Source organism: Uloborus diversus, chromosome 2 (genome assembly GCF_026930045.1).
Source record: "Uloborus diversus isolate 005 chromosome 2, Udiv.v.3.1, whole genome shotgun sequence".
NCBI classification, from domain to species: Eukaryota; Metazoa; Arthropoda; class Arachnida; order Araneae; family Uloboridae; genus Uloborus; species Uloborus diversus.
The window spans coordinates 57,772,893-57,787,697 of record NC_072732.1 but is presented as its reverse complement, the minus strand read 5'-3'; the positions used below and the strand labels follow the sequence as shown (position 1 = coordinate 57,787,697).

The 14,805-nt window shown below is 32.0% G+C and overlaps 1 protein-coding gene across 1 annotated transcript; it reads left to right on the top strand.

Moving 5' to 3' along the window:
- The first annotated feature begins 234 nt into the window (after positions 1-234).
- On the top strand, positions 235-13,834 carry LOC129217064 (ubiquitin-conjugating enzyme E2 S-like). The gene is given in 7 exon segments (XM_054851308.1): positions 235-320; positions 419-458; positions 1,357-1,504; positions 9,156-9,181; positions 9,183-9,230; positions 9,232-9,348; positions 13,341-13,834. Coding segments are annotated over 6 exon segments (654 nt in total). The 5' UTR covers positions 235-320; positions 419-449; the 3' UTR covers positions 13,647-13,834.
- The last annotated feature ends 971 nt before the right edge of the window (positions 13,835-14,805 follow it).

The following is a 14,805-nucleotide window of genomic DNA, read 5'->3' as shown; positions in this document are numbered from 1 at the left end:
TCTCCCCAAATGCGTCCCTGATTTGATTTTTGAATGAAAATATGGCTTACTAATTAAGAAAAAAAAAAGAGAAACGCAAAACGGTAAAACGAAGTTTTTCTAATTATTAGTGTATGTTAATGTTTACCACGGAATTAGCATATAAAAGTAGAAGGAATAATCAACCTTATCCCTAGTTTTATGATATTGATTATATATATATATTTTTTTTCAGTTATTTTCATTGCTGACTGTAACCGAGAAGCTCTAGTCGATTGATACGTTACGTTAGTGTAATTTTGAACTGAAATTTTTCTAACGTATATTCGTAGAATCGTAAAGTAAGATGAATTTTTCAATCAATAAATTTTCATAATTTTCCCCTCTAGTTGATTGCTGAAGTTGATTTTTTAACAAAACGATTTTTTTATTTGAGTAGCTTCAACATATATTGCGCTGGAGGGTGGAGAATGTCTAGAGTAAGCATCTTATTTTATTTACATTTTTCTACTTAACTCATATTCCATTATTTAAATTCATAACACCTAATTCTGTCATCTTACTTTGTTCCTGTTGTCTTTTGCTTGGAAAACCAAACGAAATTAGTTGAAGCATAAGCCTTATACTGTCGTTTAAACGCTTAAATGTTTGTTACAATGAATGTTTTAAGATGCAATGTCATATTTTCAAATGGATTTTTAGGCCTTTTATTGGATTTTTTCTCCTGTTCCTGTGCTGTATTTGTTATTATTTTTCATGTACTCCAATCTATGCATTCATATGACCCTTTTAGTTTCATATTATATTTCACACAAGCGCTAATTTTATTAACTTGTTCAAAAAACTAAATTATTAGAATCATTTTCTGCTTCTGTACCTATTAAGATTTATTTAATTAGATGATCGTTAAAAAATATAAATGATGAATACTAAGACATGGATTATTTGTGTAGCTGTCAAACATAAACTTGGTAGGTTTTCTGTTTAATTTTGTCTATCATTGTGTTTGAATTTATAATATTTTAGTATGTTAAATAATAAAATAACTCTTCATATTAGTTTAAAATTTTGAAATGTTCTCAAGATTTTTCAATTTCTTAGGTTGTTTTGTCTGAAAATAATTAATAGAACAGGCAATGAAGTTTTTGTAAGTTAAGGAAACACTAAATTGTACTTACTACCTACAATCTGGAAGCAGAAAAGTGTTCAAATAAAATTGAATGTTGGTTTAGCACAAATATTGTAGTTTAAATATCAAAAATTAATTTATTTTAAAATTAAGTAACTGAAGCTGTCAATGTTTAATTTTTGAACATTACTTTTCAGTCCAAAGTACAAATTAACTTCCAGACTAAAGTTTGTTCATTTTTTTGTCAGAGCTCGAACGTCGAGAATCTCTCTCCACAAGTGATTCGACAAGTGTCAAAGGAGTTATGGGAACTAGTCTCAAGTCCTCCTGAAGGGATAAAAGTATTCATAAATGAAGAAGATATTACAGATATTCAAGCTGCGATTGAAGGCCCAGGTTAGTTAAATAAGTAAACAAAACTTATTTTTCAATCACTAGGGGAATTCCGCCCCCTTCTGCCTAAAGCTGAAAATTAGTGGTTGCCATTTGCCATGTGACGATTAAAGTTGCAAAAGTGGAGATTAAAATATATGTCATTGATTGTCACTCCCGGTCGCCACTCTCGCTGAATCACTCTACTTGCATTCCCAATCAAACCACATTCCCTCCCCCTGTTCCGAGCTACCCCGATGTATTGATGTATTTCTTTTCAATGTATTTATTTTCCCCACTGCTAGAGGGAGAAAATCAGCTGCAGCAGTGTACGGTCATTTGCACTTCGAACCCTGCACTTGCCACCTGCGTTGGGATGGCTACTCAGCGATAACGTGGTATTTTAATTTTATTATTTGAAATACACTAATAATTTTGCGGTAATGGGTAGGGAGAGAAAAAGAATACGCTAATGAAAATTTTAAATCGTCAAGCTTATTCAAAAAATATCGTTAATGATACTCTAGTGGTCTAGTGCTGCAAGTATGAACAATTTAATTTCATATAAGTAAACATTTAGCACAAATTCATTTTTCTTAAGATTTGAAATGAACAAATAGATTTTTAATGTCATATTTAAAAACTAAAAGCATTTTGCATACATCTTCTAGGACATGGTCATGAGTAGTTGGCAGATTAACAGAAAACAATGTTTAATATATCTCTCATGGACAAAAAAAGTAACACAACTCATGACACCTATTTTGCTGTTATTTAAAAATATATAACAATTTGAGATATTGCTTACAACAGGAAAAACATCATAAAGGTCCCTGTGGTTTGCAAAATGATTTACTAATGCTATAAAATCAGAACTTTTTTTTTTGTCTCTTCTGTAAAATTTTATGCTTTTTGGTTGTGTCACCTTTCCTGCGTGTGAGCGATATTCTGATGACTTTTTTTCATTATTAATAAAAATTTGAAACATAGTTGCAGTTTTAAAAAGTGGCTACTAACCTTAAAAAGTGGCCACTAATAAAACTAAGTCTACCTGCCACTGGCTACTAACCAAATTTCCCAGTTTTCAGCTTTACTGCTGCCAGGGATGAGATTTTTCCGGCTTTTTCTGTTGGCTCTTTAAACTTTTCCTTCTTTTCTTTGCCTCTTTCCTTATTGAAAAAAAAGGGAAAAAATACGATTTTTTAAAATTTTCGGTCCTTGATTTCTTATTCTTTCTATTTTTTCGTCTTGAATCTTCTTTACCGCGATATCTGCCAAAAATGTCGGTTTAGGAATCATGCCAGTGACGTTATGCACGTGCTACGCCGAAAGTTGCATGCCTCATTTGAGATTTCAATCTTTTTGCATCCTGCAAGTATTTCAATTATTTTTAATGTTGTGGGTGGTTTTTTACTGTATTCTACCTTATATCTGCTTATTTTATTCATCATTGGGTCAATCCAGTAGAAATCACCCAGCGCGTGTCGCTCGACATTTTTGATTTTCCTAATTTTTTTACTAGTTATTTCTCACTACTAAGTGAGTTCAAACATGTTGAAAGAAAATTTTTTAGGCTCATACTTTTTTTAATTCGCCATTTTAAGTTTGCCTAGTAGCCGTTTTTGGACCCAAAACAAGTTTTTACTAAATGCATCTAACTCGGTTAATTTTACAGCTATCAAGGCAAAACAAAATCCTACATCCTCAGAATGATGCCTTAGATATGGTTTGCTTGCAAAATATTATTTAAATGGTGAGAAAAGTGAAGAAAAAAATTAACAATTACAAACTGAAAATTAGCATAAAATACAAGTTTTAGTGCGGCAAAATTAGTACAAGGAGCAGGAGTCTCAGCTCTATTTTTTTTTCTTGTGTAGATATAACATAGGACTACTTGTTGTAAAAATTTTAAGCTTGAGAAATTTGTCCTTTTTTTTTTTTTTGCAGATTTTTTCAAAAATGACAAAAATCGAATTTTGGTGAAGTTTGAAGTCGAATATCCTAAAAGGAACTGAGTGAAAAATTATGAAATTGATACAGGTAACACCTTTTCATGACATGAAAATGTGATAATTTGATGACTGAGACTAAACTGGTACTAGATTTATAGTGCATTAAAGTTACCAAATATCGCATTTTAGCTAAGTTTAAAGTGAAATATTTCAAAAGGGACTGAGTGAAAAATAATGAAATTAGCACAAGAAGCACTTTTTTATGATATGAACCTGCGATTACAATTTGGTGACTGAGATTCAACTGGTATCAGAGTTACAGTGCATCAAAGTTGGCCAAATATTGCATTACACATACACAAAGTTATTAATTAATTCATAGAAAAGCTCCACTTTCCAAACATTTAACAGCAACAAGAGTTCCTCTTCTTTAATAAATTAAATTCATGCAATAGAAATTTGCACAAAAAATAAATAAATGAAATTAAATGGACAAGCATTTTTAAGAATTTCAGAATCACGGAACTCCACCGCCAACCCGCTGAGGAAGCATTCCAGCCTTTTTTGACTTTGTCTTTGCTCCAGAAACATTGGCAATCAAAGTGTTCCTTAAATTTAAAAATAGGAAACAAGTGGTAATCACGACTCGAGCTTCGGACTACAAGGATAGTGGGACATGACAGTCAACAATCCACTCTGTTATTGATTGCAGTGACGCTTCCTCAATGGGTTGGTGGTGGAATTCTGTGACACTCGATACAGAAGTTAGGGCACCGTCGACAATAATGCACAGAAAAAGATGGCAGTTATGTATAAAAATAGAGAAACGTTTTTTCTTTCCATCAATGTAAACTTCAATGAGAATAGACAGTACTGTATATTTAAAACTGATGGAAACCTTACGTTCAGATAAATTCTAGTTTCTAGAGATACATTCTTTACAATGCTTGTCCATCTTATTTCATTTATTCATTTGCTTATTTTTTGTGCAAATTTCTATTGCATGAATTTAATTTATTAAAAAAGAGGAACTCTTGTTGCTTTTAAATGTTTGGAAAGTGGAACTTTTCTATGAATTAATTAATAACTTTGTGTATGTGTAATGCAATATTTGGCCAACTTTGATGCACTGTAACTCGGATACCAGTTGAATCTCAGTCACCAAATTGTAATCACAAGTTCATATCATAAAAAAGTGCTACTTGTGCTGATTCCATTATTTTTCACTCAGTCCCTTTTGAAATATTTCACTTTAAAATTTGCGAAAATGTGATATTTGGCCAGCATTAATGCACTATAACTCTAGTACCAGTTGAGTTTCAGTCATCAAATTATCACATTTTCATGTCATGAAAAGGTGTTTGTTACCTATATCCAATTTCATAATTTTTTTACTCAGTCCCTTTTGAGATATTTGACTTCAAACTTCACCAAAATTCGATTTTTTGCCATTTTTGAAAAAAATTTGCAAAAAGAAAAAAAAAATTATTTGAATTTTGACATCTTGAATTCAAATTATGTTTTTCACAATCACGAGTGTGTGTATGTAGGCATGTGTGTTGTGTGTAGGGGTATGTGTGTAGCGGTATGTGTGTGTAGGCATGTGTCTGTGGGCAGGCATAAGTGTTGTGAGCAGTTGTGTGTATGAATGTGTGTGTATGTGGTGGGGGGGGGGGGTATGTGTGTGTAGGCATATATGTTTGTGTCTGTGTGCAGGCATGAATGTGTTGGGTAGTTTGTACAGGGGTCTGTCCAGGATTTTTCGCAGGGTCCGTTTTTTTTGTGAAAAATCAATTAATTTTGTGAAAAATCAAATTTTTTTTTTGTAAAAAATGAAAGTTAAGACTCTTGAGATGGTGGGAAACTGCATCATTGACACTTAAAGTTGAGTGTTTTCTCTGTTTTCTGTTGAGAATATCATTCTTGAATGTTTTTCTAGTATTTGGAGAGGGGGGGAGGCATCGCTCACTGGGAGATGGGCACCCCTCAAATATCCATATTTATCAACCATTCTACATCATGTTAAATTATACTTGAAATGTTATTTGTATAGTATTTAAAATAACTGTAAGAAAAAAAAAATCAGTCAGGGGTTCAGCATTTAACTTTTTAACCCAAGACACTGTTTAAGAGCACAGAGTTTCGTTTAAAAACTTATAAACTCCGTGATTTTTACAAAAAATAAATATGTTATTTGTTTACCTCTTAGCTAAGCGTACTAAACGTCGAAAATTCGAAAAATCAGATTCCCATAGCGGATGCAAAGAGATTACAATCCTCAAAGTGAAGGCATCAAAAGTATAAAAAACGCCTTGTAAAATAAATATTTTTGATAAAATTAGAATTTACATTTTTAGAGTCCTATGATAAACACGAGGGGTGATTGTGTTCCGGTATTTTACCGAATTTCCGGTATTTTCGGACATATTTCCGGTATTTTTATGTCCGAAAATACCGGAATTATGTTTTTTTTTTGTTATGCTTTTATCTCCCTACCTTCGCAATTTTTAAAAAAATTGTATAATACTCATCAAATATACCTGCAAGAGCCTTAAGATGGACACCTATCCCTTAAGATGGACAAATGTCAAGATAATTTTGTATAACACCAGCTCAAAAGTAACTTTGTAATCCATTAAAATTTTAATCAAATGTACACACACTATTTTGACTCTGACTATTGAACTATTTAATACTATGGTATTGGTACACTTAAGTAATAGGGGCCAAAGATCCCCCCCCTGTTCTCGCTTTGAAACTTTCAGGTATTTTTTGATGAACTCACAATCACCCCTGGATAAACATATCATTAATATCTGGACACAGTTGAAGCAAAAAAAAAAATAAATAAATAAAATAAAAAATAAACCATCGAAAATGGAATTCCTCTTTAAAAACTTGAAATAAGCTTTGTTACAAAAATAAAGAGACTTTTCATTTATTTGCATCCCAATAAAGCAAAGTTAGCTTGAAAAAAGAATAAAATATGATTCTCATATCAGATGTAAAAAAATTGCGTTTTTCAAAATGTAGATATCTATAGAAAAAAGGAACGGTAAACAAAAGAGTTTATTTAAAGTTAATTCTCCTTTTAGCATCGAAAAACCAAACCCATATAACTTTCTCCCAATATAACAGTTTAAAATTGCACCCGCCAAACGCTAAGTGGCCATAAACAGTTAAACATCGCACCATAAACAGTTAAACATCGCACCGCCCGCAAAATGCTAAGTGGCGATTAGTTAGAATTTGATAACTCTATCTGAAGCGATCACCCCCCCCCCCACCCCCCCCTACTATCCTTTGCAGTTCTAAGTTCATTTCGCTGTATATTATTGATTATTAAATCATGAGGTGAGGAGAAAAGTGATTACTACACCTATTCAGAGAATGTTGAACGCTTTTTCAAAGAAGTTTATAACAACACCGCTGCATAAAACAAACTAGCAAAATTATAAACCAAACTGACTTTCAGCTGTTAATTTCTTTCAAAGAAACCAATAACAGGCATTATATTTATTTGGCCGTAGTAATTATTTATGGCTTGAAGGAGCATCACAAGAGTGCCGATTTTTTTTTTTCTTTTGCAAAATTAGCTGATTTTGTATAAGTTGATTCCTCTAATTTAACTTTAAGAAAGGTTCCAAACATTATCATTTTTATACAGGAAATATGCTGTATTATTTTAATTTGAGATTTGCTCGTTCAATAAACAATTTGTGAAAGATCCGTTTTTGTTTATCAGACTTTTGTGAAGGGTCCGTTTTGGTTCATTGGATTTTTGTGAAAGGTCCGTTTTGGTTGATCGGGTTTTTGTGAAGGGTCCGTTAACGGACCCAAATTTGCTCTGACCAGACCCCTGTTGTATGAGTGTATGTGTTTGTGTGTGTGTGCATGTGTAGGTGTCTGTATGTATTTGTGTGTGTATGTGTTTGTGTATGTGTGTGTATGTGTATATGTATTTGTTTGTGTATGTATTTGTGTGTATATGTGTGTGCATGTAGTTGTGTATGTATGCGCGTGTATGTAGGACATGGATGCAACCTGGAGACGGCTTTCGCTATACTCTGCCGTGCCTAAGCACAGATGTGGTATCTGCACATTTTATCAAAATTGAGGTTATTGTCACCAGGTTGATCGTTAGTAATTTAATTTACCTAAATGTCAAGTTTTTTGGCGATTTGTGAACGCGAAATATTAAAAAAAGCTTTAAGAAAAAAGTCGTAACTGCACAGTTAGCGGAGTTTGCTAAGGCAATTTGAACGTAAGTGACAAATACTAAGCCTTTAAAGTGGTATCTGCGCAGTTACCACTTTTTTCCTTAGTATTTTTTGTAGATACGACTTTTATACCTTAGTAAAGCAGCATATTTAATAATGTAGCAGTTTATTGTAACACAGAATATTAAAATTAGTTTACCGTTGAATAGTTGATACAGGTTCATATTAAAAAACTAATACAACTTTGCATAATTGTTAAAGTAAATATTCAGCCTTTTTCTATTTAAATGTTTATTTAAAATGCAAATTCTAAAAAGGAAATGCATGTAAAATATTCATATCTAATTCTTTCATGCAAAAAAAACGCATTTCATTCTACGGCCAGTAATATTTTTATTTAAGTATCGTCTGCTGTCAAAATTATCTTCATGCTCGGTAAAAATGAATCTAGAAAATAAAACATTATAAAACATTCTTTGAATGCAAAAAAACGGAAAACTGTTATGGATTACAGTTTTAACTGTCCGGAGTTTTGAAAATGGTATCTTTCAGAAGGTAGATTCTGTTAGATTTATATTAATAAAACAAAGCGAAACAGCTAAGTCTAAAGAAAGCAGATGCTTTCAGTATTATTTAATGATACTTTGAGCACGTTTTACTAAGCTATTTATATCGTATCTGTGCAGATACCCCAAAAAATGCCTAGTAATTGTCACTTACGGTTGAAAATAGTTTAGTATATGAAAAGGTTTTGAAAAGAAAATTTGTCGTAACTACATTTATTAATTTTAAATTAAGATTTTTACAAAAATATTCTCTTACGGTTTTTAGATAAGTTATTTACGAAACAACTACCGCAAGTTGAGCATTTAATTAAGTCATAAATCAAAAGAAATGAGTTGTAAAACTTTAATCGTCAAATTTCTCATTTTGAGCTCTACTGCAGATTACCACATCTGTGCTTAGCACGGCAGTATAGGAGCAGCATCGTGAGGAGCCGGTCGACGGTGATGGTGCGGAGGGTGGCGTTGGGAAAATAAAAATGATAGGACATCAAAACAGTCAAGTGAGAACAATAAGCAATCGTGATTGCTCAAAAAAAGACAATTTTCTCAAGCTTAAAATTTCTATAACAAGTAGTCCTATATTATATCTACACAAGAAAAAAAAATAGAACGGAGGCTCTCCTGATTTTACTAATTTTGCAGCACTAAAATTCGTATTTTATGCTAATTTTCAGTTTGTAATTGTTAATTTTTTTCTTCACCTTTCTCACCATTTAAATAATATTTTGCAAGCAAACCATATCTAGGGCATCATTCTGATGATGTAGGATTGTGTTTTGTTTTGATAGCTGTGAAATTAACAGAGTTAAATGCATTTAGTAAAAACTTGTTTTTGGTTCAGAAACGGCTACTAAGCAAAACACATGTCTGCCCAATGCTTAATATGTATTAAAATATGCAATATTTAGTTATTTATGCTTATTTTGTATAACACTAGCTGGAACACCTTATGCTGATGGCCTTTTTTCGTCTGAGGCTCATTTTGGGCAAAGATTTCCCTTCATCACCACCGAAAGGTTTTTTTCGTCACAAAGATTTTTCATCCGAATGTTGCTAGAAATGGGGAAATTTGTGTCAACACCTTGAAAAAGGATTGGAAGGCAGATCTTGGACTGAAGCATATACTTCTGGTATGTTATTGTATTTGCGTTATAATTTTTTCTTACTGAAAAATTATTTTAAAATCTTATAAAGTAGAATTTCTTTCATTGAGCAAAATGAAAGAAATAACGTTTTTCCCAATAAAACACAATAAAAGAAAAAACAAAATTGAGAAAAATAGCATTGTATTTTTGTATTGTCTGCTTTGTATTGTCGACTGTTCTGGAAATAAGTTGTATGAGAAACCAATAACAAATAATGAAAGATCAGGGTTCGTACGCCCCTTGAAAAAACCTTGAAAAGTGCTTGAAAAAGAAAAGTTCATTTTCAAGTGCTTGAAAACCTTGAAAAAGTTTTTAAAACCTTGAAAAAGTTTCTTAGTGCTTAAATTCTCCCAAAAATCAACGAATTGTGCTTAGAAGTTTTAAAAAAGTATTTCACCAATGCAATTTTCTGAACATGTGTTCAGTATGCAACATCGCGAAAAAATTGCTTCCGTGTTTGGGATTTCAATCCTTTTGCATCTTGTAAATATTTTGATGTTTTTTACAACCGAAAGATATTTTGACATATGGTACCTTAGATTAGTTTATTTTTTGTTTAATTTCATTAATTAACAAAGAAATTAATTTGGAAACCATGACAACATTGACCTTACTCGGGTTTCGGCGGAAAATTGCTCTTGTGTTTGAAATTTCAATCTTTTTGCATCCTGCAAATATTTAAATATTTTGGCTAATCAAATGTTAGTTTCGCATATGCTACCTTAGATTACTATATTTTATGTTTAATTTCAGTAAAATATAAGTTTATTTTATGGGAAACATGACAACATTAAACTTAATTCTCGAAAATTTGCTTCCCTTGTTTGAGATTTCAATCCTTTTGCATTTTGTAAATATTTTTATATTTTTGGCAATTAGTAGTTATTTTTGACTCTGCTAAATCAGATTAGCTTATTTTATTTTTTATTTTAATAACTAAAGAGTTAAAGAATTTATTACCTTGGTCTTGTTTAATTATTTGCTAATTTATTTTTGCAATTTTGAATGATTATCTTTACCTAATTTTTGGTCATAGCAGATTTTTTTAAAAAAAAAATTTAAATTTCAGCAGTTGAGCACCTAACAAATTAACTTAAAGTTTGTATTTTAAATATAAAGTTTGATTTATATAATTTTATTTATAAGTACATCAATATTTTTATGTCTGCTAAAATAAATAAGGTGTATAACAGGGGTGGTTGTGTTATGATTATTCACTTGAAATCCAGGTAGTGTTCGTTTTTATGCTTTTAACCTCCCTATATCTCCAATTTTCCCCTTTTCCTCAAATGTTCAAAATTACTACTTTATTAAGGTTGTGGGTACTTGGAGCTTACCGAAAGAGGCTTTAATCAGCAAAGGGGTAGATAGCTTAAGGAGGGTCATTCATCTTCATTTGGATCTAATAAATTGACCAGTACCAGCCTAGCTAGGCCCAGTGCCTGTTGCTGGTTATCAACAGGCACTGGGCATGGTATTTCTATGCAAAATATTTTGACTTAATAAACTATTTTATGAATTGTATGCATAGCAAAAGTTGTTGTTGTACATATGTATTTTGAAGTAATAGGGGTCTTAGTTTTAAAAATTATTTCCCCCCCCCTCGCCCCATTTTGCTCTTTGAAACTTTCAGGTAATTTTTTATGAACTCACAAATCACCTGAATATTATTGCCTTTCTAAATTTAAATTCTAATTTCAACAATAACCCATTTTTTCCCAAAATAAAACTACTTTTGTCATAATATATGTCAACTTCTTGTGAATCTTTTCAATTTCGAAATATGGCTCTATAAATCTGAACTTGCACATTTATTGTCTATTGCAAGTTAATCAATGAAAGCGGAATAGGCTCAAGTTTGCATTCAGAGTATTTATCACTGCTTAAGCTGCTTTTGTATATTTTGAGGTGTAGAGACTGGACTGTGGACTTTCATAAACTTTTCTTACTTCCTAATTTTTAAATTTACTCGAGGACAGTTGAAATGCCTTATTGTCTGAACAGCTAATAAATACATACGAATAATTGATTTGCATACTTATAAATGATTTGCAAACCTAATATTTTTAGAACTTAATAGTGAAAACTGAAATAACTTTCTGGGTAGTGTTTTTGTCCTAACCCCCCTTATATTGTAATAAACCACTGTATAGATATCGGAAATAAATGTTGAAACCCGGGGGGGGGGGGGGGGAGTGACTTCAAAAACTCCTCTCTGGCAATGCCATTGAACTTGGGTATTTTAGTTTCTTCCCATAAAAGTTAAAAGCACTTATGAAAGGTTTTTTTTTTTTTAAGTATTAATTTGCTGATTCTAGAAAATATACAAACCTCTGACTGCTGCAACCTTTGAAAAACCTCAAAATTAAACCTCTTGGTATCTGCTTCTCTTTATGACCAAACTTTTCAAACATTTTCAGAAAAACTTTCAACGCAGTAGATCTTTCATCAAAGCGTCTCTCGTTGAAGAAAAAGCAATTTTGCTTTCCTATACTTTTTTTGTATTATTGCCTTATTTCTATGTGTTTGTAGTAAATGAAATCTGCATACAATATTTTTAGTACAAATTTATGATATTGCCTTGAAAACAAAATTTTTTACCTTGAAAAGTACTTGAAAAGTGCTTGAATTTTTTTCTGCCTAAAGGGTATGAACCCTGAAGATGGCCTCTAAATTAGAGGATATAAAAGCATTTAGGGAAAATGACCTATTCCAACTCGTGGAATTTTAATGCCTTTGACCTCAACTTTGACTCTTTTGCTTTTAATATTAAAGTTAATTAGTTACATTATGCAAATTTTACAAAAATTAAGCAGCATTATCAAAAATATTTCAGTTTGTGTAAATAAAATTTCATATCAAACTTCATGTAGAGTAGTTACAATTTCTAGAGTCGGCATTTCTTCATACTTCTGGTAATGCTAATACACTTCTGGTATAGTCTGTCTAGCAATTGTTCTTTTATTTTATCCTGGAAAGTGCTGGTTTAAAATAGAAATAAAATTACAAAACTAAAAAGTACTATGTTGTTTTGTACTAACTTCTTTTAGCATTTGCTTCATTTTTAATGTTACAGTAAAACTTTTATGACTGACCTCTTCCATTAATGACCAATTTTCTAAGGCACTGATTTTGTCCCTTATCTACTCAATGTTCAAAATCCTCTACGAAAAGCCATCAAAACCTATCACAACGACCAGCAAACCATTAAATTTAGCACTATCAAATGAAGGCAGTTTTAGTTAGAACAATCCAAAATACAGATGAGTGTAGAAAGTCGACTCTTGCTTATGAAAGTGGAGGGGGGGGGGGGACAGAATAAGAGAGTAAAATTTATTCTTCTGGAGGATTCAAAAGAATTCCTTTCTAACCTAGTACCCCCTGTGTTTAGAGTCCCAAAACGTAATTTACTAAAATATGGACTTAGTTTTTTGCACTCTTGGGAATTTAAGGTGACACACATAAACCTCGCTCCAGGTCAGGGGTGCACCCGTTTCACGTTGAGACAATTAGGGGATCGGCAATAATTTAATGTTTCATGCAACGGATGTTTGACAATAAATTGAAAAATAATGATATAGCAACGTTTGGCAGACGATAAATTTGAAATGTATAACAATTTTAAATTTATATTTGGTCTTTTTTAAGTATCGTCTGCAGATTGACTTACAGATGCTATTTTCTCTGCCTGCAACGGGGTGGTCCCAGGTTCGAATCCCGGCTCGGGCATGGATGTACTTTCTTTCTCCTATGCTTATCCTTCCTTTGTGTGAATGTGTTGTTATGCTGTGAAGGGTTGCCTACCCTATTAACGGGTCCCTATGGCATGTGTCCGGCCCACCTCTGAAAAAAATTCACTGCTTTCTTTTATGTGCAGAATTTTTTGTTTTATCCCATAGAAAAGCACACATATGATGTCATTATAGCAGAAAATTTATGTTGATCAGTAACAATACTCATTTTCTGTCATATTCTAGACTATAAAATGTCTTCTGATTGTTCCTAATCCCGAGTCTGCTTTAAATGAAGAAGCCGGAAAATTACTGTTGGAAAGATATGATGATTACTGTGAAAGAGCTCGGATGATGACAGATATTCATGCTCGGCCACCAAAAACCACCAAAGAAGGATTGGAAGATCCTCAATCTTCTACTGGGCCAAGTGCATCAAAAGGAGAAGGTCCGACGGCAAAAAAGCATGCTGGAGACAAGAACAAGCTTATTGTGGAGAAGAAAAATCTTAAGATGTTGAAAGAGAAAAAGAGAACATTGAAAAGGTTATGATGACAGAAACCAATGATTTTATTTATGAGCGGAACATGCCAGGTTCCAAGAATCACTGAATGCTTTTGCCATCATGAATGAACAGCTATTATAGATGGACAAAATTGCAATTTATATCCATTTGTGATGTCTTATCTGTGTTCTGTACAGTTTCATTAAAGTTGTGTTTATTTACTCATTAAATTTAAAAGAAAAAAACATCGCTGTAGAATTTCTGTCCGTTCATATTAACTTGAAATGAGAATTTAACCTTTAACTACTTTGACCGAAGTTGTTGCGTAACTGCTGTGAGTGGTCTGTGAGACCGATCATTCAAAATAGGATAGATTTTTAAATTAAACGCATTTAGTTTTCATTGTATATACATTTAATTCACTTTTAAATATTTTTTAATACATAGTTAAGTTCAAAAAAAAAAAAAAATACGTGATAAAAATTACACTGTTAATAGTTACATTATTTAAATAGGTATGGCCTTTGTAAAAGCACATAAAGTGTTTTCGCATTGACTTTTTTAACAAATTTTATGTCATTATAAATACAAAAAGCGCATACCTTCTAAAATTGTGAGCTGCAATCGTTGCACAGAGTTTTCGAGCATTTAAGGCAGATTGGGTCATTGCAATCAATGCATTTATATGCATTTTCTTTTTTTACTTAGACAGCATCTTTTGCATGTTTTTCTGGTTTCTAATTTATCCTCTTCATTGCTATAGCAGTTGCTTTCATTGTTATATTCTTCCCCAAGGATTCTTAGCATTGTAGGCTTCATATCTCTAGGCAGATGGAAAGAACCCATTCTGCGCTTGAAATGGGTTTGCGTCAGCTGATTTGCCAATGCAAGTATAAATTTTTTTCTCTTCATTTTTGTTGCTTTTTATAGGATTGAAATATAAATGCATTTGCTGAACATATATCCAATATTCTGTAAAATATTGCCATTGGCCAACGTTGGGTACGACGACTCGTTGAGTAAATTTTAACATTTTTTGTCGAATTTGTCAACTCCTTTCGTTAAGTACATGGATATAATTTCTGGTTTTCCTGAAGAATTTTCCGTTTCCACAGAGTGGTGCATTGAGGAAATTAGAATGGCTGATTTTCTTTTTTTAAGAACAAAAGAAACAAGTGTCATTTCTTTTATGAATTCATACACAGA